The sequence below is a fragment of the Callithrix jacchus genome, chromosome 16 (genome assembly GCF_049354715.1).
Source record: "Callithrix jacchus isolate 240 chromosome 16, calJac240_pri, whole genome shotgun sequence".
Classification (NCBI taxonomy): Eukaryota; Metazoa; Chordata; class Mammalia; order Primates; family Cebidae; genus Callithrix; species Callithrix jacchus.
Genome location: NC_133517.1, coordinates 53,774,064 through 53,798,929, shown reverse-complemented (window position 1 = coordinate 53,798,929; position 24,866 = coordinate 53,774,064). Strand labels below are relative to the sequence as shown.

The window sequence follows — 24,866 nt, the reverse complement described above, 5'->3', positions numbered from 1 at the left end:
CTCGTCTTGAGCCCGGCCTCCGGCCCCTGGGTACTTGGCATCGTCTCAACGCGGAGCCTCCTTCCGAGGCAACCACGCCCGCCTGCTCCCTCGAATTGGGAAGGCCGGCTCCGCGACACAAAGGCACTGGCAGCGCGCGCTGTCCAGCGGATCGCGGTGTCACGGGGCCGCCATCTCTCAGCACCACCCTGCGCGGACAGGAGGGCTGCGAGCCCGCACCCGAGGACCAGGAGTCCCAAGCAGCCCCGCCCACCCAGCCTCCGGTACCCGCGGGAGAAAGCCCAGGGCACCAATGCCCTCAGGTCCCATGCCACCAGGGACCCACCTGCCTCCATGCAGGCAGCAGGAGCAGAGGACACCCACCCCCAACCTGGGCACTCCTGCCTCCTCACTCCAGATCCCCTAAGGACACACACACCGAGGATGGGTGACAGGACCATTGGCAGACACATGGACGTTCAAGGCCAGCAGCATCCGCACCTTTATCCGCACTATACGCTGGGCTGGGCAGAGGGTGCCTGGCCCCGGGGACACCATTGTATTACTATAAAACCCAAAGGAAACACGGAGCAAGTACAAGTCCAGGGAAAGGGGCCAATGTCACGCAGAGAGGTCACTGTTATCAAAACGCTCCTGGTCGTACACTTCAGCCACCACCTTGCGGCCAGCAAACCAGCGCCCATTGAGGGCCTGGATGGCCTTATGAGTCTCAGAGGCTATGGAAAACTCCACAAAGATCTTGACGATGATTTCTGCATCCTCTTCCTCGCCTTGCTTCTCTTGGTAGATGATGACACGGTTCACGGCCCCGAACTTGCCACACTCCTCTGTCACCTCCCCTTCCAGGTCGTCATCGATGTCCTTGGGGTCCACCATGTTGCGCAGAACCATCACTGTGGACTGTGGGGGGAACAGCTGAGCGCTACGGCCCCACGCCCCGCCCCCCGCCGGCCCCGCCTCCCCCACGCCCCGCCCCCCGCCGGCCCCGCCGCACACCTCCTGCTTGCGGAGCAGCTTCTGCATCACCATGTGGCGGGCGCTGCTGCCTGAGATGCTCATGTGCTCCTGCTCGCTCAGCATCTCTGGCCGTTCAGACTCAGGAAACAGCTCCTCTTCTTCCTTTTCCTTCTTGGGCTCCAGGAGACCCAGCGTCGGAGGACTGGCCAGGATGGGGTTCACCACACCCACCGAGGGGATGGTGACCGGAATAGGAGGACGGGCTGGAGTCACACCTGCAGCAAAACCAACCAGGTCCAGCAGTCACCCCTCACCAGCCCACTTCCCAGAAAGGCAGAGCTAGCCAGCCATGGATGATCTGCCCTGGGCTCAGAGGGTTGCACCTGGACCACCTGGCTCAGGCAGCTGAGGGCAGCGGGACTGGAGATGCCAGGGCAGGAGAGGAGACGATCTGGACCCACTTAGACTCACCTGTGATGACTCCAGGTGCCTGGGCAGCCATGACAGCCTGGGGCAAAGCCCCCAAGGGCTGAGCCAGGGTCAGTGCTGGGGACACCAGTCCAGGTGTGCCCAGGGTACCCAGCACTGCTGCTCCAGCCACTGCTTCCTGCAACCCAAAAGGTCACCATTATCAGTCCCTGGTCTAGCTACTCAAGCACCTTCAATCGGTCTACAAGGAATCAGGAGTCCCGCCTACCGCCATCAGCCTGACACAGCTGTGTGGGCCCTCACCTGAGCTGTGATCTTGGCAGTGGCTGCAGCAGCTGCCACAGCAGCTGCAGGTGGGAGGCCTCCAGGCGTGGCCGGTGTGAGCAAAGGCATGGGCGGTGTGACGGCCTTGCCCACCCGCAAGTACTGGCCACCCAAGTCAAAGAGGTTCATGGAGGACACGGCGTCTTGGGATGACTGGGCCTTCTCATACTCTGTGGGCAAGGGCAGCAGTGAGCAGGGCCAACCCTAGTCCTGGGTGGCCCCATCCTACCTCAGCCGCCCCAGCTCACCAATGAATCCATAGCCCTTGTGCTTGCCAGTTGTGGGGTCCCGGGCTAGCGTGCAAGACTTGATCTTGCCAAAGGCTTCAAACACACTCTTGATGTCATCGTCGGAGAGGTCCTGGTGCACAGAGGCCACGTAGATGCGGTTGAAGGCCCGTGCCTCCTCTGCCAGCTGATCTATGATGGGCTGGGCCTGCCCTATGTTGCTGGGCCTGCCCACCTGGGGAAGAGGCAGCAAGATGGAGAGACACGTCAACCCAGGCCCAGCCACAAAAGGCTTCTGTGGAGGGGCCACCCTGCATGCCTGCAGGATGGCGGCCTTGTCACCCTGCCTTACCTTGATGTTCCTGCCCCCCAACATCACCGAGTTCATCTGCTCCAAGGCCAACTGTGCAGCTTCTGGGACCTCATACTCCACGAAGGCAAAGCCCTAGACACAGGGACAAACCTGTCAGGCCAGGTGAGCCCAGTGCTGGGGGAGAGCCCAAAGTAGGCCAGGGCAGACCAAGCCTACTGACCTTGTGCTTCATGGTGACAGAGTCCCAGGACATGTCAATGCTCTTGATGGGGCCAAAGGGGGCGAAGGCCTGACGGATGGTGTCCTCTCCCAGCTCATAGTAGATGGAGCCCACGTAGACACGGCACATTATGGCCAGCGCCCGCTGCCGCTGAGCCGCCATCTGCAGCAGGACAGAGGGGAGAGAACCGCTGGCTGGTCAGGGGTGGCAGGAGGCTGGGAAGCCCACTTCCCTCCTGGCCCACCCACTCAGCCCTGCTGTGGGAAGGGCTCCCCACGTGGCAGGGAGGTGCCGGCTCGATCCCTGCAGTCAGGATGTTGGGGTCACAGGACCCCGCCACCCCAAGAAGGAAGGCCAGGCCCAGCGGCAGGACACAGACGCACCCCAGCCCGCCAAGGTCCCAGGCAGACTACGGCAGCAAAGCCGACAGATGGTCAGGAGGCAGGGCTGTGTGCCCTCCCACCCAGACCATCTCTCCAGTCTGGGGGCCGGGTAGCCCAGGCTGGGCTGGGAGATCCTCCCACCGTCCCAGCCAAGGATCACAACAGAAGAGGGAAGGAGGAGCCATCCAGGCTGGAGGGACCCACTGGTTTGGTGGTCGAAGAGAGGAGGGCAGAAGACAGGGCAATCACTGCCCAGAAGAGACCCCAGGGGTGGAGTTCAGGAGCCTGGATGGGGGCTCCTTGAAGAGAGAATGAGGAGCAGCTGCTCTTATGGGGCCAACTGAGGTGGGGGCTCATGCTGTGGCCTCCCAGTGCCCTGCAACTCCTCAGAAAGGAGCTGCCTGAAGCCCGTACCTGCCGCCAAGAGAGCAGGCCCAGGCGAGACCATGACGTAGCAGAGACCCTAAGAGAAGCCCCCAGGCTCCTTGGAGCTGGGGAGGTGACAGGCCTGGCCAGTCCAGGTCCTTGGCTGGGAACTTGGCTACTGTGCTGAGGGACCTCCCCACACCCTCAGGGACAGGGTCTTGCCCCTGCCACCTCACAGGAGACCTGTCAGGCAGGGGACTTCCAGAGCCACACGCTGCGGGCCACAGGGAGACTGCAGGCCAGGGCAGGCAAAGCAGGCAGAGCTGGAGCCAGGCCCTGCCCCTCTCCATAAAAGAAGGCCCTGTGGCCAGAGACCAGTTTCCCTCTTTAGACATCAGCTGGCCTACTACAGGCCCTCCCCCTTCCGTGGAGAAGAGCCTGGAAGCACCTCTCCACATCAAGGGACTTCCCAAGGTGAGGTATCTTCCTTCCAACTAGGAATTCCCTGAAAATGAGACTGTGCTCTCCTCAAACTGGGCCCCTAACAAATTGGCCTGAGGTTCTCTACTCAAAGCAAGGCCCACCAAAGGTGGAATCACGTCTTCCTCGCTCTGCAGGCTCCCCAGAGACGAGACCAGGCCTGTCCCTCAGGCCACGGTTCCCCCAAGACAGGGTTGTGTCTCCTCTTCAGTGTGGGGCCCCACCCCCAGGCAGGCTGAGAGCTCTCTCCCGGGCTCCCTTTCAGATGCTTCCGGGAGGGAACAAGGCATGTCGTCCCATGGGAGCCGCACACGCAGGGTGCGTGTGCCCTGCATAGAGGCTCCCAGAGAAGGGGCCGCGTCTTCCCCTCAGGAACCCCGAGATGGGGCCTGGCCTCCTCCTCAGCCTGCCTCTGGGGAAAGGGAGGGGCACCTCCTTCCCACACTCCTCTGCCCACCACAGCCAAGGCCATAGCCGTGGCCCCTGCCTCCTCCACCCTGGCTGCGTGGCCTCTGCCCCTTGCTGACAGCCAGGCCCAAGGCCCTACTTGCCCTTCCCTTGCTCGCTTGGGTCCCCCCACCCCCACCCCATCCATCCATCCTCCCTCCAGGGTCTGATGGGACCATGAGTTAGGACCCCTCTCTCCTCAGGGGCCTGACCCCAACCCAAGAGCCAGGCAGCCTGGAGACTGAGGGGCTGGAGGCCATGGGTGCACCCGTGTGTGCAGGTGGTGTGGGCGCAGATGGGCTTGGTGCCGGCAGCTACCCGCCCTGGCCGGCTGCCCTCCGCAGTTACCTGGCCGGTTAGTTTTAAGGTGGGCCCTCAGAGCAGATGGAGGCCTCCCCAGGGGCGGTCCCGGGTGGGTGCCCACACCACTGGCCCCACCACGCCTGGCGCTCTGCTGCGCTCGTCCAGAGCTGGCGGGCAGGGCCGGCCAGGGGAGCAAGGTCCCCAGCACGTGGGCTGTACTGCCCCCCTCTAGCCCTGACTAAGGACATGAGCCCCGGAAGAAGTGAGCATTTCTATTGACCGATTGCAAAGGTGAGAGAGGATCTCCAAAGCCCATTGTCACTGCTGCCATCTGAAAGACAGTAAAGACAGAGTTCAGTCTGTTGGAGCCGAGCAGTCTCCCGCTCTCGTCAACACCTCACGCAGACAGCGGCAAGGCCCGGAGTCCCCGCCCTGCCAGGGAGGCCGCCTGCCTTCCCACACTGCCGGCCGCCGGCACCTGCCCAGGGGGGCCGCAGCGCCCCACGTGCCCCGCCCTGCAGTCTTGCAGCTGGGCCAGCTGGGGCAGAAAGGAAGGGGGGAAGGGGGAAAAGGGGGGGGAAGGGGGAAGGGGGGAGAAGGGGAGGGAGGAAGGAGGGTGGTGGAGCGCAGTGAATGGCCAGGACATCTCCTGGCAGTGTGAATGTCTGAGGGCTGGGCGGGGGCGTGAGGCTCGAGGCCCAGGAACCTGTTGGCCTCACACCGGCCTCTTCCCATGAAGGTTATTGCAGCCTTCGGCTGCAGGCCTAGAGCAGGGCCCCAGGGGAGGTGCCTCCAGACTGTCCCCTCAGTCCTAGGGCTGAGCCCAGGTGGTCTGGACTCACTGCAGGGGTGGGAGCCTGAGCGGTCTTACCCAGGCCATGGGGGCAGGGAGGCCCATGCCCTGTATGCTGCCACCGTCGGCTGTGCACAGCTGGGGCAGGGGGCACAGGGGAGACCAGAGGCCACAGTGTAACAACCAGGAAGGGGAACAGGGGGAGCTATAGGCAAGCAGCCAAGAAAAGGGCTGCGGCGCGTTAGGGGCTCCAGTGAGCAACAGGTGGGAAAGGCTGGGCCACTTGTGCCTCAGAGAGGACCCTGAGGGTCCCAAGCATGAGTCTCTGAGAATCGGAGCACTGTAACAGCTTGTGGGGGCGGCCACAGGCACAGGAGGAGGAAGAGCGTGAAGAGGAGGAGATGGTGGCGGTGGCGGGGAAGAGGTGGAGGCCCGGCCGGGGCTCACCTGCAGGTTGGTGAGCTGCTGCTGCTGGTGCGCGATGGTCTGCTTCACCAGCACGCTCTTGATGCTCTGCTCCATGGCGTACTTCTTGGCCTGAGAGAGGTGGCAGTGAGGAGCACTGGGGGCCCAGCCCATGGGAGACAGGCCTACCCCGCACCCTGCCCTTGCCCCTGCCCCCGGTTTACTGGCCCATGCCCACCGTGCCCTGGGAGGTCTGTGCTCACCTTCTGAAGGGCCTCCTGCTGCTCAGGCGTCAGGGGAGGCAGCCCTAACTTGGCGGCCGTGCTCTGCCCGTTCTCCATCTTGATGGAGTCTGTGCCCTGGTAGGGGAGCGGGGGAATCCGTCAGCAGCAAGCTCAAGTTCTCCTGCATGTGGCCCTAGGAGTGCCACCCCACCTGTCTCCAGAACACTGCACACGGCCTCTGGCCCAGCCCCTTCCCAGAGAGACAGAGCCCTAGCACAGACCGTCCCTTGCCTGGCCTGGACTCAGGTCTGCCCTTCTGACACTGCTGTCCCCAGCTCGGGCCTCTGTCTCCCCTGGGAACCATGGGGTAGGACACACACAGAGGCAGGCAAGTACCCTGGAGGCTCTGGGCCAACCGGAGGAGTTGTAGGGCCCAGGCCACAGTGGCTTCCTCAGGAGCCACCAAGATAACCAGCTGGAGGCAGGAGAGGGGTCCAGCCCCTGGCTGTCAACCTGACCCCAGAACCTCTGTCACACAGGAGAGCCAGCCTCAGCTATCCTCCAAGGTGGGAGAAAAGGGTCAGGGCACTCTGGACATTCTGGGGCTCCTCACTTGGACACAGACTCCTGCCATGGGCACAGGCTCAGCTTTCCTGGAGCTTCAAGGGGCCACCCAAGGAGCAAATACAAGGGCCTCTCTCCCAGCAGTGCTCCCCCCAGTCCCCACAGGCACTGTGCACACCTCCCAAAGAACATGGGTCTCTCTCGGGCCGCAGGAGCCCTAAGGAGGGATCCAACTCACTTCCACACACTCCTGCATGGGCTGTGCCAAGCCCACTGGGAGAAGCCAGGAGCAGACTGGCCAGCACCCTAGCCAGGCAGGCCTGGGGACCAGGAGGTCCTTGGGCAGTCAGAGCCACTGCAGACTCAAGCTGATGCCAACCAGGATTATGCTTATATCCCTTTTGTCAAAATCCATCTCTAAGCTCTTCGCAGAGGGAAGAACTCAACCGTGTGAGCAGGGAGGCATGGCCTGCAGACCCTGCAGAGTGTGAGGCTGGCAGACAGCATGCCCGCCTGTCTCCCAGCTCAGCAAGCACAAAGAACACTGGCCACCAACCGGGCCCTCCCAGACTTCCAGACGCAGCCTTGAGGGACAGCAGAGAAGAGAGGAGGATCCCCAGCACAGAAGTGACGAACGAGCAAGGACAGAAGGACACAGGAGGCAGGAAGGGGCCGGCTGGCCCAAACTCCAAGAACCCCTCCTGCCTGCTGAGTGCTGGGATGCTGGCCCGGGCTCAAAAGGCAAGAAGCCCTGGAGACCCTGCCCAGGCAACCAGAGCCCCAAGCAGTTCCTCAAGGTCAAAGGCTGGCTGGGGGTGGCACCAGGTGCTCCAGTCTGGTTCACACCAGGCCTGTACTCATCACCCTCACAGCTGGCCCCAAGCCCACTCCTCCTTAGTGGGAAAGAGGGCCCAAGAGCCAGAGGCTGGGGCTTGGGGGCTGTTACCATGGTAATCAACGCCGATCCCCTCAGCCCCCTAGACACTTTTCAATCTCTTCTTTGTCTTGGTGAACAAAAGGCCCTTCTCCCACCAACCAATGGCCAGCTGGGCGCCAGCCAAGGGCCAGGGAGCGCTGGCTCCCACATCTCCCAGGATCCAGGCTGCATACCACGTCCCAGTCCCAGTCCCAGTCCCACCCACGAGCGTGCCTGGGGGACCAAGAGGAGGGCTCAGCACCGAGAGGCCGCCAGGCCACCTTGCTGAGGCCCCACTGGAATGCTCTGGAGGCGGGTGCTACCATGGAGAAGCACAAAGAACCCAATCACCCAGCCACAGGCCCAGCTCCACCTCCGAGAGGACCGGCTCCCAAAGCTGGGCCATTGAACAGGCCGAGAACCACTCACACCCACTCTGGAGCCTGGGCAGAAAAAAGATGAGGAGGGCTGAGTCCCAACCAGAACTGTGCTTTGATTTGCGCATTGCTTAATTATTTAAATTAAAACATAGAACTCTGAACTGAAATCTGTATTTCCGGCTAGTAAAGTGCCACACATTCTAGAACAGTGCCCCCCCCCCTTCCTGCAAGACGCCAATGCCTAAGAACGAGCGAGCTCCAGGCCCGGGTGCCCCTGTCCAGCACTGTCAACAGGCCCCTCCTGGTGTGTGGAGCAGGGCAGACACAGAGGGCAAAGGCCGGCTCCATGGCTGGGTGGGAAGGGTGCAGGACTTGCGCAGGGCAAGGGCCGTGGTCCTGCAGGCAGCTGTCTACTCAGAAGGCAGAGAAGGGTCCCCGAGGCTTCTCCCACCCCGCCCCTGGCCAGCCCTCTCTGGGCCCAGGGATGTATAGGCAGACGGGCAGGCAGGCAGTCAGGCGGGCCTGAGGGAGAGGATGCTTAAGGTCAGTACCTGTGGAGGTTTCCATTTGTCTCCCGCTGCCACCACTGCCGCCGCTGCCGCCGCCGCCGCTGCCGCCGGCTCGGACCCCCCTCCTTGCTGGCCATTGACCTGCTGCAGGCAGGAAGGAGATGCTGTAATGGACAGGCATGCCACCCCACCGCCCAGGCCTGCTCTCCTCCCAAGCTAAGGGCTGAGCTCCTCAGGGATGAGCAAGGGAGGCCAGGCAGGGATGCATTCCCGATACGAGCCCCCAGCCCAAACTGCCCTCTCCTCACACCCATCAGCATGCCCAAAGACCCTGTCAGAAGCAGAGTGGAGTCTGGGCTGGGCCAGAGCAGCCAGTGAGTCCCAGCAGGGACAGGGAGGAGAGTAGAGAGAGCTGTGCTCCTGCCCTAGGCCAAGGAAAGCCATCCTCTCCTGCCAGCAGGCTGGATGCCCAAAGGGACCGGCTGGTTGCCCCCATGCCCTCCTGAGGCAGCAGGGGCGCCTCCTGAGCAGTCTGCATACACCTTGGCCAGCCCACAACTCAGCCCCAGCCCCAGTGCCTTCCAGGGCTCTGGCCAAGCCCAGGTCCCAGCTCTCTCCTGAAGAAGCTTTTCAGGCCTCCATTCCCTGGCAACGGAACCGACCACAGCTGTCTCCCAGGAGGACAGCCAAGAGCTTGGCCCTCTGCACTCGGTAAGACCCACACCCAAGGGGACACAGAAAGGAGAAGCAGCTCCACCATGGTCTTGAGGAATGGCAGGGCAAAGGCAGGTCACCAGCAGGAGACAGGGAACATTGTGGGGGTCAGGAGACTTAGTGGAAGGGCCCTGAGACCTACTCTACCTTCTCAGAGGCTGCGCAATGAGAACGAAATGTAGCATGCATCATGCCGCTCCCAGCTCAAGGGTGAGCAGTATCTAAGGAATGACAAGGTCAGTGTGCCCACCCTTGGAGCCATGTGCATAAAGCCAGAAGCTTGGCTGACCCACCAAAGCATCCCAGGTCCTCCAGCCTCCAGAGGAGCGGCAGCAGCACAAGCCCAGCTACAACTAGCCCGTGCCCAGAGTTGCTGTCGATGCTGCTGGCATGGGTGTGCTCTAGCTGCCCACATCAGTCCCACGCTGCCTAGACACTGTGCCCCGGAAAGAGTGAAAAGAAACAAGGACCCCTCTGACACGGGCCCCTCCTATTGCATGCACAATCAGAGCAGAGTTTGCCTGTCTTTTTTTTTTTTTTGAGATAGGGTCTGGTTCCGTCACCCAAGCTGGAGTGTGGTTGGTACAACTGCCACCTCCACCTTCCGGGTAACTGGGGCTACAGGCACATGCCACCACACCCAGCTAATTTTTGTATTTTTGAGATAGCAGTCTCCATGTTGCCCAAGATGGTCTCAAACAATCCACCTACCTCAGCCTCCAAAGTGCTGGTCCACAGGCGTGGGCCACCATGCCCAGCCAAGACTGCCTCTCACTGCCCACAACAAGTGACAGCTTCAGGTCCAGTCTCCAGATACCCGTGAACAGGGTGAACACGGGCACTTTCGTAACTTCACGCTCCCCCAAATCCCTGCACTAGCCAACACGTGAACCACAACAGTGTTGACGGTGGGACATGGCTCAGAAAAGCTTTTTCTTGGGAAAAGCCAGCCCACCGCCATTCATGGCACAAGATGGAAGTTCCCAGCTACATGCAGCTTAGGGTTCTGTGCTAAGCAGACACGGGGAGAGCCTGGAGGAAACTGATGTTTATGATTGCAGCTAGTTACATGTTGCCATCTTTAGGCAATGAAAATGGTGGCTTTGTGGTCAGGATGCCCCTGACCACCAGGCAGCAGTGCCTGGAGGGATGGGAAGCCCCCTGAGGGGTGGTATAGCAGAGGGGTTCTGGGGTGCCAACTCTGGCATTGCCTTTCCTCAGCCCAGGGCAAAGAGGAGTATTTCCACCAGAAAACAAGAAGAGGAAAGTAGGGGCTGGGCGTGGTGGCTCACACCTGTAACTCCAGCACTTTGAGAGGTCGATGCAGGAGGATCACTTGAGCTCTGGAATTTGAGACCAGACTGGGCAACACAACAAGACCCCAACTCTATGAAATTTTTTTTTGTTTAAGTAATGTGGGCTAGATGCAGTGGCTTATGCCTGTAATCTCAGCACTTTGGGAGGCTAAGGTGGGTGGACTGCTTGAGGTCAGGAGTTCGAGAACAGACTGCCCCATATGGTGAAACCCCATCTCTACTAAAAATGCAAAAATTAGCTGGGTATGGTGGTGGGCGCCTAGATTCCCAGCTACATGGGAGGCTGAGGTGCTACCATGAATTGCTTGAACCTAGGAGGCGGAGATTGCAGTGAGCCGAGACTGCACCACTGCACTCCAGCCTGGGCAACAAAGTTGAGACTCCATCGCAAAAAAAAAAAAAAAAAAAGAAAGAAAAGAAAAAGAGAAATAACATGGAGCAAATGACCCAAGGTCTCAAGTCGTCAGGCGCCTCAGCTGGGAAGGGGGATGGCCTGTTTCCTAGGGCTACTGTGAAGAGTCGGTGAAATCCCAGCACCCCCCACCCCCCCAACCCGAAGCCCCTGCACACAGAAAGCAGCAAAGCAAGTCACAGGTTCCAGCAATCATCAGCACTGTTGACAACAACCAGTGTCAGACACCCAGGGCAGAGGTGGCTGCAGGACATCGCCTCGCCTCTACCTGTCACTTCCCTTCATATGGCAAATGCTGCTTACTGCATGCCCAGGCTCCACACTGAGCACTGCAGAGGCAGCAGAGACGAGAGAGAAAGACATCCCTCTCAGGAGCCTGGTGTCAGCTGCTAGCAGACAAAGAATGCAAAAATCAAAGATGACTTCTGTGGTTTACCAGCACGACGAAGAAAGCACAGGACAAGAAGAGAGCAGCTATGAGGTGTGCCAGGCCATGGCACCCTTGGCAGCCAGGGGGCCTCTGTGAGGTGACACTGCAGGCTAAGTGCCTACAGAAGAAAGCAACTGGGACCGCAAGGGTGATGACCCCAAATAAGAGCTGGTTGGGCTGTCAGTGAAGAGAAGAACGGAGCCAAGAGTCAAAGTGAAGCGATGCATCCAGAAGACCTATCCTTGCTGTGAAGAGGCAGCCGGCCTCATTCTGCAGCCACCAGGCAGAAGGCATGCCCACCCTTATATATCTTCCGGCCTCCCTCCCCACCAGGACACGGTTGGCCAAGTTCAGCTGCTCCATTTAACCTCCCTTAAGAGCTGAAGCAGCATGAGACAGGGAACAGGCTCTCACCACTGTGTCCAACCAGGACGGTGGTGAACAGGCAACCCTTCTAGAAACCTTTCCATCCCAATGATTAAAAGAAAAATGGCTTAGATCACGAGCTACAGCTCTCTCCTGGAGCCTGATGAAGCAAGCTGGAACTTCGACAAAGAAAAATCATTTGTTACCCCAAAGAATTCAGATGGCACCGAACACCCCACATGAGGACCCACTCATGGGGTCAGTACGGCCCACATCCAACCCAACACCACCACCACCTATCTGGCACCACACCACAGCAGACCTGGGCCCCCATTTAGCCTTCATGGGCACAGGGTGCTGTTCTGCGGGTAACTGGGGAGATGAGGCATCCACTTTCCTCCTCTACCTTCCCAAGTGTCCAGTCCTTCACCATCAACTCTCTGACTACTGGGGAGATGAGGCATCCACTTTCCTCCTCTACCTTCCCAAGTGTCCAGTCCTTCACCATCAACTCTCTGACTGCTGCCTGGAGACAGCCTCTCTGTGAGGTCACCAAATCCTCAACCCTTACCCCCTTTCTCTCTGACATGCCCCTCAAAGGTCACTTACTCTTGTGACTTCGGAGAAAGAACATGGTAGAAAGAGTAGAGTTAGCCGCCAGCCTTGTGAATCACACACTATGCTGCCCCCACAATGCCTCTCTCCCCGTTGGAACTGGTTTCTGCCTCAGTGGGACATGGGCCCAGCCCCCCAGCTGGGGGCCTGGCAAAGGCAGTCTAAAGATACTTCCTGGTTCTATCAATCCAGCCTTCAGTCACTCACCCAAGTTGTCTTCTCGAACAGACCTATCCCATCCCACTGGGTGTAGGCGGCAGGGAGACTGGCAAATAACAAAGGGGTGAACCATAGCTGAGAAAAACGCAAGAGGGGATTAGGTCCTCTAAGCTAAGTGGGATGGAGAGACCAGACTTCATCACGCATGATGTGTGTGTGTATGGGTGTTCTCTCTCTACGTTAATAACGCCTGTCCGGCCCGCAGAGGTGGACACTGAGCAGAGCAGGGGGCGGCTCCTTTCTCTGGATGCCCATGCAGCTCCCTCGGATGCCCTGCACATGGCACCCTGGGTGAGAACTGGCTTCTGATGGGCACTAGACCTCCGACTGCCCAGTTCCCCACTGTGCGCACAAATCTTCCCGTAGAGCTTGGGACAATGCGACTTCTCAAAATACATAGGAGAGGAGAAAGCACGTCCTTCTTTCCCGAATGGGGATAAGAGAATGGAGACAACCAGATCCCTTTACAAGCACTGGAGAACGAATTCAAGGCTGCAGGCGCAGTGAGCCAAATCCACCCCATGCTCTGAGCTGCAGACTCCTTTCTACATACAGGTCCCGTCCCCTTCTGATCCCATCAACCCGAAGGCCCACGCGTGGCCCCCAGGACCCCACTTCCGTCGTGACCACGGCGCACACACCCGTCGGCAGAGGGAGGACAACGACCCCCGCTTGCCGGACCTAGCGGGCAGGAAGGCAACCCCGCCAGGCTCGCTCGCCCGCCGGGGCCCCACGCCGGGCCCGGGCCCCCGCCCCGCCCCGCCGGAAGCTGGGGTCCTCAGGCCGGAAACTGAGGCCTCCTGCAGACCGCCGGCGCGCTCCCGCCCCGCCCCCGCCTCCCGCGACCCGGGGCCACAAAGGAGTCCGCGCACGGTCTGAGAAGGCCGCCGCGTCCCTGGGAGGCCCTCTGCACCCAGGCTGGGCTAATGACCCGCCCCCACCAGCCAAGGGCCGCCCGCGGTCACAGGGGCTCACTTACGAGAGCTATGGTCGCCGTCGCCATCTTGCGTCCGTCGCGGCCGCTGCGCGCGCCACCCACTCCTGCTCCCTCCGCGGTCTCGCGCGATCTGGGCGCCGGCGCACGGAACTCTCGCGAGGAACGAGGTAAAACGTACTTCCGGGGCGGGGAGGGACGGTTAACGCCCCCAGGAGGAGCGACGGAAGGGGCGTGGAAGTGGGCGGGGAGAGGGGTGGGGCTTGCGACCTGGGCGGCCAGGAGCGTGCGCCGTGGGGCCCGAACCGGGAGAGTCTGTCCGCGTGGCCGATATGGGTGCGCGTGGCACTCCTCGCCACCCCTCGCCCCTGCGGCCGCTGCTACGCTTCTCTTCTCTGCCTTTTTTGCAGAAAACGCTGTTGCGGGCGTCGTCCAGAGGCTCTCCGCGAGGAGGCAGAGGAAAGAGCGGGGGCCCTCCTGGGCTGGAGGAATCTCGGGTGACGAAAGGCCCGCGTATTTCAGGCTCACGTCGTGAGATGCGTCGTCCTTGAGTCGCGATATCCCTGGGGTTGGGAAGCCTGGTTTCTTGGCAGCCTTTTCTCCTTCGAGGGATTCATCAGTCCCCAGCGCCTCTGGCGTATGCCCCAGCCATAGGTTGGCTGACATCAGTCACTCGGCCCGCAGGCCCCCTTAGTCCCTGAACTGGCTTTCATGGCCCAAGGTGTCCATCAATGCTGCCGGGAGAGCTGCCTGTCCTGGACGTTTGCCATCTGCTACAGCCAGTCCCGAGACCTCAACACGGTCATCTGAAGAAGCCACATCTGTAGGCTCAGGCACCTTCAGCTGCCTGAGACCACAAGGCATCCTCTCTATGCAGCAGGCCTCTCTATGCAGAAAGGGCCTCCTTTCAACCCTGGGAACGTCTGGAATTTAATAGACACTTCTACTTAAATAGGGCAGGATATTCCCCACCTCCCTCCTGCAACCATCTGAAATGATAGGAAAGGGGTTTTATAAAGAAACCCTGCAAGGGCAAAGAGCTGGGATATTGTAGAGCCGGAGGAAGGTGGACAGCCAGAGCTGCTGCAGCCCACTCGGCTATAGAGGCTGGTGTCTGAGGGTCGTGGGTGAAAGCACGGCCAGAGAAAGGAAACCCCAGACCTCTGTCCCTACCCGCTGGGGCTGGCAGGCCCTGTGGTGGCTGGGATGTGAGCTCCCAGAGAGGAGTTCTGAGGCCCCACTTAAGCAAGCCCCTGTCTAAAAGCCTGAGAGTAAATAAGACTCTGGTTCCTTCCCCTACCTCCACCCCTGGGCTGCGTCTGGCCTCCAGCATGCCATCAGGCCTCTTAGGAGGGTTCCTCTCTGCAGCAGCTCCCAGCTCAAAAGAAAAAAACTGGCAGCTAGGGGCAGAGGGGTGCCCAGTAGAATGGCCCAGCCAGATCACTGGCCTTGAAGCTCGCCAGGCCATAAGTACCAGCCACTGAAAGCATCTCACTCTTAAATGCAACTGGACAGCCCAGGATCACCAGACACAAGAGAAAGAAGAAAAGGGACTGAGAAGGAACAGAGACAATAAAGGAAACTAAAACATCATTTTTAGAGATATTAGAGGTATCACAGCCAATCAAAAGGACCTGGAAGCTACAGAGAAAGAACACACGGAACGAGAAAGAGCTCTTAGAAATAAAACATATGAGGGGAAAGTGAGCAATTCAATAGGGTGTAGGATGAAGTCTTCTGCCTGGTCATGACGGCTCATGCCTATAAGCCCAGCACTTTGGGAGGTGGAAGTGGGCAGATCTCCTGAGGCTGGGAGTTCGAGACCAGCCTGACCAACATGGAGAAACCATGTCTCTGGTAAAAATACAAAATTAGCCAGGCATGGTGACACATGCCTGAAGTCCCAGCTACACGGGAGGCTGAGGCAGGAGAATCACTTGAACTCAGGAGGTGGAGACTGAGGTGAGCTGAGATTGTGCCATTGTACTCTAGCCTGACCAACAAGAGTGAAACTCCATCTCAAAAAAAAAAAAAGAAGAAAAAAGGATAAAGTCTTCCAGAATGGAGAACAAGAAAACCAGATAGCTGGAAAACAAAATAGCAGCAACACAGGCGGGTGCTCTTAGGGCCAGCCTGGCACACGAGGCCTCCACAATGGAGAGGATGGATGGGAGGTAGGGGCTGGTCTGCCACCACCACCAGCTGAAGCCACAAGTGCTACCCTCTGGTGACAGCTTCCCTTGACAATAATGTGCACTCTGGGCACATGGTGCCCAGCACTGTTCTCACACACACTCACTCCTGGGATCCTCACAACCCAGTGCTATGCAGTGGGTACAGCTGTTATCCCCATTTTTACCCATGTGCAACAGCACAAGGTAGGGAGCAGCAGAATGGCTCCAGCGCCTGTGCTCTTGTCACTACATGACTGCATCTCAAAAGAGAAGTCCAGGTCAGGCACAGTGGCTCACACCTGCCTTCTTAGCAGTTCGGGAGGCTGAGGCAGAAGGATCACTTGGGCCCAGGGGTTCAAGACTAGCCTGGGCAATATAGCAAGGCCACGTCTCTACAAAAAAAATAATTTAAAAAAAAAAACCAGCTGGATGTGGTAGCACACGCCTGTAGTCCTAGCTACTAGAGAGGCTAAGGTGGGAGGATCACTTAAGCCCAGAAGTTGCAGGCTACAGTGAGCTGTGATCACACCACTTCACTCCAGCCTGGGTGACAGAGCCAGACCCTGTCTCAAAAAAAAAAATTTTTAAGTCCAACATCTAAATAAACTGTCCAGAAAATAAGGAAATGAGATAAACCAACAAAGAGATAAGGAAATTTCCTAGAACCAAACAGTCATGTTTTCTAGATAATGGGATAAGGGAAGTTGTGTATCAAGACGTATCATTGAGGATTCCAAAGAAATGGGACAAAGTAAAAAACACAGAGAAGAGATCACAGGTAAAGAGCCAGAATTCAGAAAGGCACACGAGTTCTTGGAACTAGAAGACAATGACATGATATCCTCAAAATCCTTGGAATAAGTATTTTCAAGCAAGCCAAGTTTTCTGTAACTAGTCACACTGTCAAGCATATGTGGGGTTAGTATAAAGACAAACCCAGGTAAAGACTCCTTAGCTTCCTGTGCACCCTCTCGGGAAGCTTGGAGGACGTTCCTCCTCAAACGGGGCACATGCAGGAAGAGGAAGAATTCCAGGACACCAGGGAAAAGTTAACCCATGCTGGGCCACAAGTCCAAGAACAAGCAGCCTGGGCAGGGGGCTCCAGGAAAAGAAGAAACTGAGCAGTCAGTTATGTGACAAGTCCTAAGCTCTGAGAGGATATCCATGCTTCTTCAGGAAAGTCAAAAGATGATTGATGACAAACACATATAGAAAACTAGGCAAACAGAAAAACTAGGCAACGATTAACTCCAGGAAAAACGAAAAGTTGTGCAAGAAACAGCATCCTAGAACACCCAGTTCTCGCCTGAGATGTGTGGTAATGAAGCTGAAGTAATACCCATGCAGCTGTGATGCCCAGCACACAGGAATGATGCCGCATAGGGAGACTGAGGCAGGTGGCCACCCTCCTCCCAGAGGATGACAGCTGGGGACACCGGATAAACTGCAGTAAAGGCATGCCCATGAGTTTGAGACACATGAATTTCAGATGCCTGAAGGAACAGTTGAGAGAGTTGAATTTGGGGAGCATCAGAGCAGGAGCCTGCATTTATTATTTATTATTGGCCTCAAAAAAAAAGAAAGCCCATTCCACTTTAAAAGCAATATGCATATAATTCTGAACAGATAAAACTTAAAAGGAAAAATTCAACAGACGTGATTACGTGCAGCAATGGCAGTGATGATGCTTTTAAATTCAGTTTAATTACTAGTACAATGTTACGTATTTGCCACTGAAACCGTTTCGGACCATGCATAATCAGGTAGCTTAGCATCAGGATTTCCATCTAGGACAGGGATATTATTTCAGATTTCTAATTCTGAGTTGGAAGGTGGGAGAATTTGAATTATTTTGTAAATAGTATTGGAATGGTTAAGATAACTGAGATTCACTATTTTGTACATTTATTTGATATGCCTTGGTAAGTCTTGCTTTGGTTTTTGGTTTTTTGTTGGGGTGCTGTGGTAGGCAGAATGCCACCCTTCCCCCACAAAAGAGGTTCATTCCTTAATGCCTGGAACCAGTGAACGTTAGTTTACATGGCAAAATGTGTTCTGCAGATGTGATTAATATTAAAAAACCTTGAGGAGGGAAGTTAACCTGTGTTATCTGGTTGAGCCCAACCTGATCTCATGAGTCCTTAAGGACAACCTTTCCTGGCTGCAGAGAACCAGAGAAATGGTTCTTGACACAGACTGAACCTGCTGGCTTTGAAGACAGAGGAGGGGCCAAGAGCCAGGGAATGTGGGCAGCCTCTACAAGTTGGAAGTGGCCCCAGTTTACAGACAGCAAGGAAGTGAGGACCTTGGCCCTGCCCCTGAAAGGGTGTGGATTCGGCCAGCAGCCTGAAGGAGCAGCAGATGGAGTCTCCCCTAGGACCTCCAGGAAGGAAGGCGGCCTGCCAGCCTTGACTCTAGTCCAGTGGAACCCGAAGTCAGCCTTCCAGACTACAGAACTGCAGTCAGTTTGTGTCGTTTTAAGCCACTAAGTTTGTGATAAATTCCACAGCAGTAGTATAGAGCTAATACAGCGGTGTGCCTTCCTGCTTTGACTTTGAAATGCTTTTTAAAAAGCATGAATGCGCTAAATTTATACATACAATTTAAAATGTTTAAGGCCGCTTCACTAAATTTGTAATTGGAGGAGAGGCAAGCCAAGAATCAAGAGGCCTGGAATGCAGGAGCAGAATCCATGAGGGCATAGAAACCTCAAAGACTGAGCCACGAGTGGAGTGGGAGAGAGGCAGGGAGCCAGGAGCTGACATACTCAGTGGCCCAGGGAGCAGCTGCCCCAGGGAGAAAGTGTGGGAGGTAACATGCAGGGGGTATGAGTTTGAGGAGCAGAGAGGATGTGGGGTCCCTCAACCCTCCAGGCCAGGGAATGCAGGAGAGAAGAAGCCCATTGGAGGGGCTGCGAGGGCCAGAGGAGATCTGCAGAGGGGCTGCACATCCTGGTCTCAGGGTGGGTGAAGGGCCAGAGAAGTGACTCCAGGACAGAGCTGTGTGGGACCAGGGGCTTTGCTGATGACAGCCTCAACTCCAGACCTCTCTGGTCTGTTTCTCCTGCCAGGTCCCAGTTGTGCCCAGTGCCATGCCTGACACCTGCAGGCGTGTCACCATTGGCTTGCTGTGCAGGCTTCTTGTGTGGGTCTATGGTGCCAGCCAGGGATGGCTGCTCTCTCAGACCTCATGGAGCCGTTTTCTGGGCAGAGGTCTGTTCAGGGCTTACCCTCACCCCCAAGCCCCAGAGCCGGGGCTCCCTGCAGGGGAGCCTCCTGCATGCTAAGGAGGCAGTGGCCCTGGCCAGGCAACCTGGGTAGGAGCTCCGGGCAGAGAATCAAGGATATAGGAAGGGGTCCTGGGGGCAGCCCTGATCCTAAGGACCTGGGAGGCCTCATGGCTCCCCCACCCCCACCCATGGCACCTGGAGGCAGGGTCAGCCCCGCTCCACAGGAGGTGGGGGTTTCTTCACTACCTGGGCCTTTGTGCTCCCAGGGACACAGTAGAGGGCAGCCTGGCAGTGCTGGGCTCTCCCCAATGTGGCCTGACCTGGGCAGCACCCTGGCATGGTCCCCTGGGGCTGGGGCACCAGGTCAGGCCTGGGCCCCACGGTACTTGAGGAAAGTGCTCTCCAGGAAGGTGGCCAGCTTCATCCGGTCGCCCTGCGGAAGGAGGGAGGCATGGGGGACGGAGGGGTGCGGCCTGCCCCGCACACCCCCTCGGCCTGGCAGCACCACCCTGCCCTGCACACCTCGTGGAGGAAGCCGTAGTGCACGAGCTCCGCGGCGAGGTCCTGAGCACTGTCCGCTGGGGCAACGGCGTAAGGTGAGGCTAGAGGCCACTGCGCCTCCGGCTACCCGGGGTCACTGCCCACCGCCCAAGTCCCCTGCCCAGCCTACTTGGGAGCAGGTCGTAGGTCAGCTGCCGGTGCAGCCGGTCCTCCATCACCAGAAGCAGAGTGAGCTGGGGAGGTGGCAGGGCAAAGTCGGCGGGGAGTTCGGGGGTCTGCCAGGCCCCCGCCTTCCCCACAGCAGTGCCGTCCTCCCGGGCCCCGCTCACATGCCAGCGTGCCTTGTCCTCGCTCCTCTCCAGGTTGCACTGCATCTGGATGACCTGCAGCGGGGGAAGGCTGGGACTCACAAACCCAGCAGCAAGAGCACATGCTGCTGTGCCAGAGGGGCCCAGAAGGGACAGCAGAGATCGTCAAGCGGGGAGTCTCTAAGAGGAGCCCATCTCACTGCTAGTGGCCTGGCAAGCTAAGGAAAGCTTCTTAAAGAATCAACATTAGGAGCTGGGTACTGAAAGGTGAATAGGAGCTTTCACCATGGAGAGAATGACTTGAACAAAGAGGGAACTATGGGCACAGGAAAAGGGAGGGTGGCCAGGACAGGGCCACACGGAAGTGCACAGTGCCTGCAGAATCAGGCCTCCCAGAGCCTGGGCATCGGCTGAGGACTCCCATGATCTCTGTGGCCAGCCAGGAGCAGGCAGTTTGCTTGTTTAGGACATGAATTCTGGCTGCACTGCACTGAGAGAGGCTTCTGGCCAGTAGGCAGCACTGTAGAAGTCTGGGGAGACACCAGGACACAGATGTCCAGGAATCAGCACCCGGGGGTGGGTGAAGAGTGCTGGCAGGTAGAAGGGCCCCAGGTGAGTCCTGGAGGAAAGATGGTTGGAGTGGGTTCAGGGCAGCAGGATGTGGGGGAAGGATCTGAGAGGACATGGAGCCTCCTAGAAAAGGGGAGTGTCCAGCCTGTCCAACAACCCCCACGATCCGCACCGGAGGATCAGCCTGAATCCGGTCTCTGGCCGCCTGGAGGAGAGCTGGGCTGTGGGGATGCAGGCCCTGAGAGAAGAAGGGGCACCTCTTGTCTGTCTGAGGGCTGGCACTGAGCAGCAGGAGAGAGGCCTCACCTTTCTAGTCTCAGAGTCAAAGGGCTCTGGTGTTGGGGTCTTGGCCTTTTGGACCTCTTCTGGGGGTGGGGCCAGCACACGGGGCAGCCCCAGGGGCCGAGTGGCTGCAAAGTTCATCAGTGGGTAGATCCCGTTCCTGGGGACACACCAGGGTAGCTGGGGACTCAGGCCTGACAGCTGCCTGGCCCCCAGCCTTACATCAGCTCTCACCTGACATCTTCCAGGAATTTGTCCAGCTCCATGAAGGAGACCTCCGAGTACCTGGCATGGAGGTGGGAGGCACATGAGGGGCTGGCCAGGGACGCTGGAAGGGGAGGCTTCTGGGCGCTGACTGCTCACCGCCACTGCAGTGGGGGCCTGCGGGGCCGGGGAAGCTCTGCCAAGACAGCATGCAGGTCCATGGCCTTGGTCTTCTCCTCCACCACATTCTCAGGCATGAGGTCTGCGGCCACAGGAGCATCAAGGTGATGGGCTCAGGCCTTGGGTCCTGCAGAGCCCCCTTCCACGTCCCAACCCTCAGCCTCCCTGGCCACCCCCTGGGCTGGCCTGCTGCTCACATTGGTGCTGGATGAAGCAGTGAGCTGCCAGGAGCTTCAGTGAGTGCACCTCGAAAAGCACTCGGTGGAAGAGGAGGCTGTGGGCAGAGGGCCGGCGGGCAGGGTCCCGGGCCAGGCAGCAAAGGATGAACTCCTGGGGTGTGGGGAGGAGGGGCTGGTGGTGTGCAGGGGCTCTCTGCTCTGACCCCACAGTTCGAGGAGAGGCAGCTTCTGAGTTCCCCATGTCCCTCCTCCTCAGGGACACATGGGACATGCAGGGATGACCACAGGGAGGAGTCCTGGCAGCAGCCAGGCCAGGACCAGGTCCTCCGAGCTTGAGGACAGCTGGGTTCTGGGATTGGAGCGCCCATGCTCTGCTTCCCTCAACCCTCAAAAAACTGTGGGGAGTAGGAGCCATGACCCTCAAGTCACACCTGCAGGCCTCCTACCCACAGACTTTTGATCGGCCCAGCTCAGGCTCAACACTGGAGACAGCCATGTGGACAGGTCCTCACCCTGTCCATATCCATACCCACTCCAGCTCCAGCTCCCCACCTGCCCGTGCAGGCACCCCCATCTCCTGAGGCCATGGGGCGAAGTCTGGACTCCAAGCAGAGGGGCTGGGGACGCAGCTTCCATCCCATACCTCTTTTGCCTGCCTGGCACCCACCATGTCTCCCCACAAGCTGGAAATTTAAAGTCAAGTTATTGGACTGAAGCAGACCCAGGTACAGAGGTTAGCTCTACCATTTACTCTAAAACTTTGGGTAAAGGACTCATCTCCGAACCTCGGTTTCTTTATCTATAAAACAGGCATGGTGATAGCAGCCACAGAGAAAGGCTCTCTCTTGCCTTCTTGTTCTTAAAATGTGCTGACCCTTCAGGGCCTTCTGGCCTGGAACCAATATGTGCTCCCACTGAGGGCCTCTTTGGGAGGGTGCAGCTAGCTGGCGCACTCCTCAGCTGCACAAACTGTGATGCTCTCCCAGGCCTGCCTGGAGCACCTTGCTGGCCTACCTGAGTACCATGAGCCAGCTGGGGAGGGCAGGACAGGCTGCTTACCCGCATGTTGGGGTCACTCAGCGAGTGCCTGGCGCGAGCAATGGCCTCCTCTGTGACCCGGGTGTCCCCGTTGGCCTGGATCTCCAGCACAGCCATCTGGGGCACAGAGCCAGGTAAAGCATGGGGAAGGGACCACACAGGTAAGCCACGCAGGACACAGCTAGGAGGAGGGCAGAGCACAAGGTGGGGTGGGGGGGGGCGTGCAGTACCTCCAGCGCACACATCCCAAAGGAGAAGATGTCCACAGCGGTCCCATCGGCCACCTCTGAAGGAGAGAGAGCACAGGACAGTAGGACAGAAGCGCAGGGCAGGCACAGGGCATCCGGACCCAGCGCCACTCACCGCCGTACTCTGGGGGGAAGAAGTGCAGGTTCCGAAGCTCCTCTCGCTCAGCGCGGATCGGGCTTCGGAGATCGTCTGGAAGTGCTGTGGGAGAGGGCGGAGGCTGAGCGGGCGGGACCTCTCCAGGACCCCATCCCTCCAGAATTCGCACTTACCATTGGAGAAGATTCGGTGCCACACTGCCAAGGGGCGGGAGAAAAAGCCGGGTTAGCTGCTGGGGCATCGTAAGTCCTCGGTCCTCGGCTCTAGGAACCTTCCCCTGCCCCGCCCCGCCACCCCCCTCCACCCCCGAGCCCAGCCCTGCCCGCCAGCACCGGAGCCGATCTTGATGAGGCCGTTGTGCTGAATGAAGATGGTGTCACTCGTCAGGTTCCCGTGGATGATGGGGGGGCTGCAGGCATGCAGGAAGCTGCAGACGTGGGGAAGGAGCAGGCAGGTAAGGGGAAAGTAGGCGGAGCCGGTCAGGAGGCGCTGGAAAGATGGGGAGCGCGGGAGCCCCCCCCCCCCCCCCCCCCCGCGGCTCAGAGCCAGGCGAGCCCAGGCTCTCACCTGAGGGCAGACAGGATCTGTGTGCACCAGCGCTTCCAGGCCTGGCGGCGGACGCACGACTCCGTCGGGTGGGCGCAGGAGAGGTGGCTGGGCCTGCGGAGCCCGCCGCCGCATCCGCGCCCAGCCCCTGTCCGGGGTGCGGGGCACCCCCTCCCCATCCCAGCCACCGAGGCTGCCCCAACCCCATCCCCGACCCCATCCTGCTCCCCAGCCACCCAAGCCCTGCTCCCCAGGGCTGCTCCTCAGTCACCGAGGCTGCCCCAACCCCAGCCTGCTCCCCGGCCGCCCCAGCCCACTCCCCGTACCCGGGCGTTCATGGCCTTGTGGTTCTTCTTGGTCTTTTTGAGGAACTGCTTGAGACTGCCCGATGACACGTACTCTGTGATGAAGATGACCTGCAGGGTGCGAACTCGGGATTTCCACCAACCGGTTCCTCCCCATGCCCGCCCCACCTGGCTGTGGCCTCTGCCTGCCCAGGGCCTTGCCCGTGCTCACCCTCGCGCCGGCCTCAGAGGCGTCCAGCCAGTACTTGTGCAACTTGACGATGTTGGGGTGGTCCACCAGCACCAGCTGCTCGAACACGGTCTGGATCTTCTCCTGGGGAGGGAGGGTGGTCGCTGGGTGGTCAGCAGGTGGCCACCCGGGCAGGATGAGGAGGGGGCAGTGGCCTCACCTCGTGCGCCGCGAAGGCCTTCCTGTCTCCGAAGTGGAGCTCATTCCACACCACCTCTACCCCCTCCTCTGTGTCCATGGCTAGGAAGGTGCTCTGAAGCCCTGGCATGTTCCCCTGATTCACCTGGGTGGGGGTGAATAAGGGGTTATGTGTGCCCTGGTGTGTTTCGGGGTTGTGGGTGAGGACTTGGTCCCTGTCCACACCCTTCCAGTGGGCCCAAGCATGGGCTGCAGGCCCTGAGCCAGTCTGTGGGAAGGTGGGGGCTTGAAGGGTGGCTGCTCTCAGGAGCCAAGGGCTCCTATCCAAGGGCTGGGCTAAGGGGATTTGGAGCAGGTTTCAGGGAGTCTAGGGGGATTCCCCAGAGAGCTGGCGGCTGAGTCCAGAGGCATGGGGAGGTCCTGGGAGGAGACTGGCGCTCAGGGAATCCCAGTGCGGCAGCCAAGGCAAAGGGGTCCAGGGGTGGCAGATTTGCCCGCCGCCTGAGAGACGCTTCGGAGAGGTCTCCAGGCACCGGGCTCTCCCAGCGTCCCCACGCCCCGCGCGGCCTCCAGGCCCCTCCGGCTCGTGGAGGGCGGTGTCAACCCGTGTACCCGACCCCCGCGCCCACCTGCTCCCGCCGCTTTTGCCAGCGACCACACGGGCTCTCCTCCAGGATGTCGCTCTCGTCCTCGCTCTCGTCCTCCCGTTCCCGCTCCCGGGCCCGCCTCGGCGCCGGCTCTGGGGCCGCCATGGTTCGGCCGACTCAGGCCACCGCCCTCCGCGAGATCCGCCGCCGGCGCAGCCGCTCCCAGCCCGCCCTGGCCCCGCGCCCAGCGCCCAGCCTAGGGCCTCCGCCGCCGCAGCAGCGGCCTAGAGCCCCAGCCCCGGCTCTGGGAATTGGGAGGCGCCAGCGCGCGGCGGGCGGGTGGAGCCGGCGTGCCCCTCCGGAGCCGCCCGTGCCTGCGGGAGCCAGAGCGGAGCTTCCCCCGGAGCTGCCGAGCCTGGGCAGCACCCAGGCCCCGCCCATCGGAGCCGCGCCCCGCGATGCCCCGCCTCCTTCCCCCGCCCCCCCCGAGATGCCCCGCCTCCTTCCCCGCCCCGCCCCGCGATGCCCCACCCCCACCGTCCCTGAGGTCCTCCGCGAAGCCCCGCCCCAGGCCCCGCCTCACTCCCAGAATCCCCGCCCCGTCCTAGACCCCGCCCTGCACAGAGGAACCGCCCCCTCCTCGCCCCCTCGGAGGCCAAGTCCCGCTCACCGGAGCCTCAGGCTCCTGCACCGCTCCCGACCCGACCCCTGCCCGCGTCCGGAACCCGGCCTGGGTGGCCCCACGGACACCCGGGGCCAGCAGCAGCGCACTTGGCTCGCGGCTGCTCCCCCAGAATCTGGGGGC

General features: G+C 59.7%; 2 protein-coding genes across 12 annotated transcripts; both read right to left on the bottom strand.

Annotated features, from left to right (window-relative positions):
• Window positions 1–457: 457 nt before the first annotated feature.
• Window positions 458–13,327, bottom strand: PUF60 (poly(U) binding splicing factor 60). Of its 9 annotated transcripts, none has more exons than XM_008983035.5 (12): window positions 13,292–13,327; window positions 8,283–8,384; window positions 5,911–6,006; window positions 5,690–5,779; window positions 4,730–4,780; window positions 2,471–2,632; window positions 2,290–2,382; window positions 1,959–2,172; window positions 1,690–1,880; window positions 1,429–1,564; window positions 997–1,232; window positions 458–900 (listed from the first exon to the last, which is right to left on the bottom strand). In XM_008983035.5, exons 1-12 carry the CDS (start codon window positions 13,313–13,315, stop codon window positions 601–603), a joined length of 1,695 nt encoding a protein of 564 aa, XP_008981283.3. In that variant the 5' UTR covers window positions 13,316–13,327; the 3' UTR covers window positions 458–600. The 9 variants fall into 9 exon arrangements, with proteins under 9 accessions (XP_008981283.3, XP_002759200.2, XP_035132862.1 ...); XM_002759154.7 differs by having other exon boundaries at window positions 8,283–8,381; XM_035276971.3 differs by lacking the exon at window positions 13,292–13,327 and adding an exon at window positions 12,954–13,076.
• A 229-nt stretch (window positions 13,328–13,556) lies between these two features.
• Window positions 13,557–24,496, bottom strand: NRBP2 (nuclear receptor binding protein 2). Of its 3 annotated transcripts, none has more exons than XR_013527980.1 (18): window positions 24,104–24,496; window positions 23,497–23,619; window positions 23,319–23,420; window positions 23,129–23,218; window positions 22,824–22,864; window positions 22,589–22,683; window positions 22,430–22,453; window positions 22,275–22,358; window positions 22,142–22,197; window positions 21,933–22,028; window positions 20,892–21,024; window positions 20,674–20,776; window positions 20,545–20,595; window positions 20,335–20,470; window positions 19,480–19,533; window positions 19,320–19,383; window positions 18,896–19,227; window positions 13,557–14,169 (listed from the first exon to the last, which is right to left on the bottom strand). XR_013527980.1 is itself a non-coding variant. In XM_035276987.3 (18 exons), the coding sequence occupies exons 1-18, from the start codon at window positions 24,224–24,226 to the stop codon at window positions 19,014–19,016; spliced, it is 1,500 nt and encodes a 499-aa protein (XP_035132878.1). In that variant the 5' UTR covers window positions 24,227–24,496; the 3' UTR covers window positions 17,015–19,013. The 3 variants fall into 3 exon arrangements, 2 of the variants coding, with proteins under 2 accessions (XP_035132878.1, XP_035132877.1); XM_035276987.3 differs by lacking the exon at window positions 13,557–14,169 and having other exon boundaries at window positions 17,015–19,082; window positions 19,172–19,227; XM_035276986.3 differs by lacking the exon at window positions 13,557–14,169 and having other exon boundaries at window positions 17,015–19,227.
• Window positions 24,497–24,866: the final 370 nt, after the last annotated feature.

What these genes read in the sequence shown, in the direction of transcription:
- NRBP2 (XM_035276986.3), bottom strand. Translation starts at nt 24,226, where the DNA reads ATGGCGGCCCCAGAGCCGGCGCCGAGGCGGGCCCGGGAGCGGGAACGG. An exon ending in CCTCTGAGGCCGGCGCGAGG is followed by an intron (nt 23,219 to 23,318) that starts GTGAGCACGGGC and finishes CGCACCCTGCAG; the next exon opens with GTCATCTTCATCACAGAGTA. An exon ending in AAATTCCTGGAAGATGTCAG is followed by an intron (nt 20,471 to 20,544) that starts GTGAGAGCTGAT and finishes GTGTGTCCCCAG; the next exon opens with GAACGGGATCTACCCACTGA.
- PUF60 (XM_008983035.5), bottom strand. Translation starts at nt 13,315, where the DNA reads ATGGCGACGGCGACCATAGCTCTC. An exon ending in CTGTCACCATGAAGCACAAG is followed by an intron (nt 2,383 to 2,470) that starts GTCAGTAGGCTT and finishes CCCTGTGTCTAG; the next exon opens with GGCTTTGCCTTCGTGGAGTA. An exon ending in TGGGGGGCAGGAACATCAAG is followed by an intron (nt 2,173 to 2,289) that starts GTAAGGCAGGGT and finishes CCTCTTCCCCAG; the next exon opens with GTGGGCAGGCCCAGCAACAT.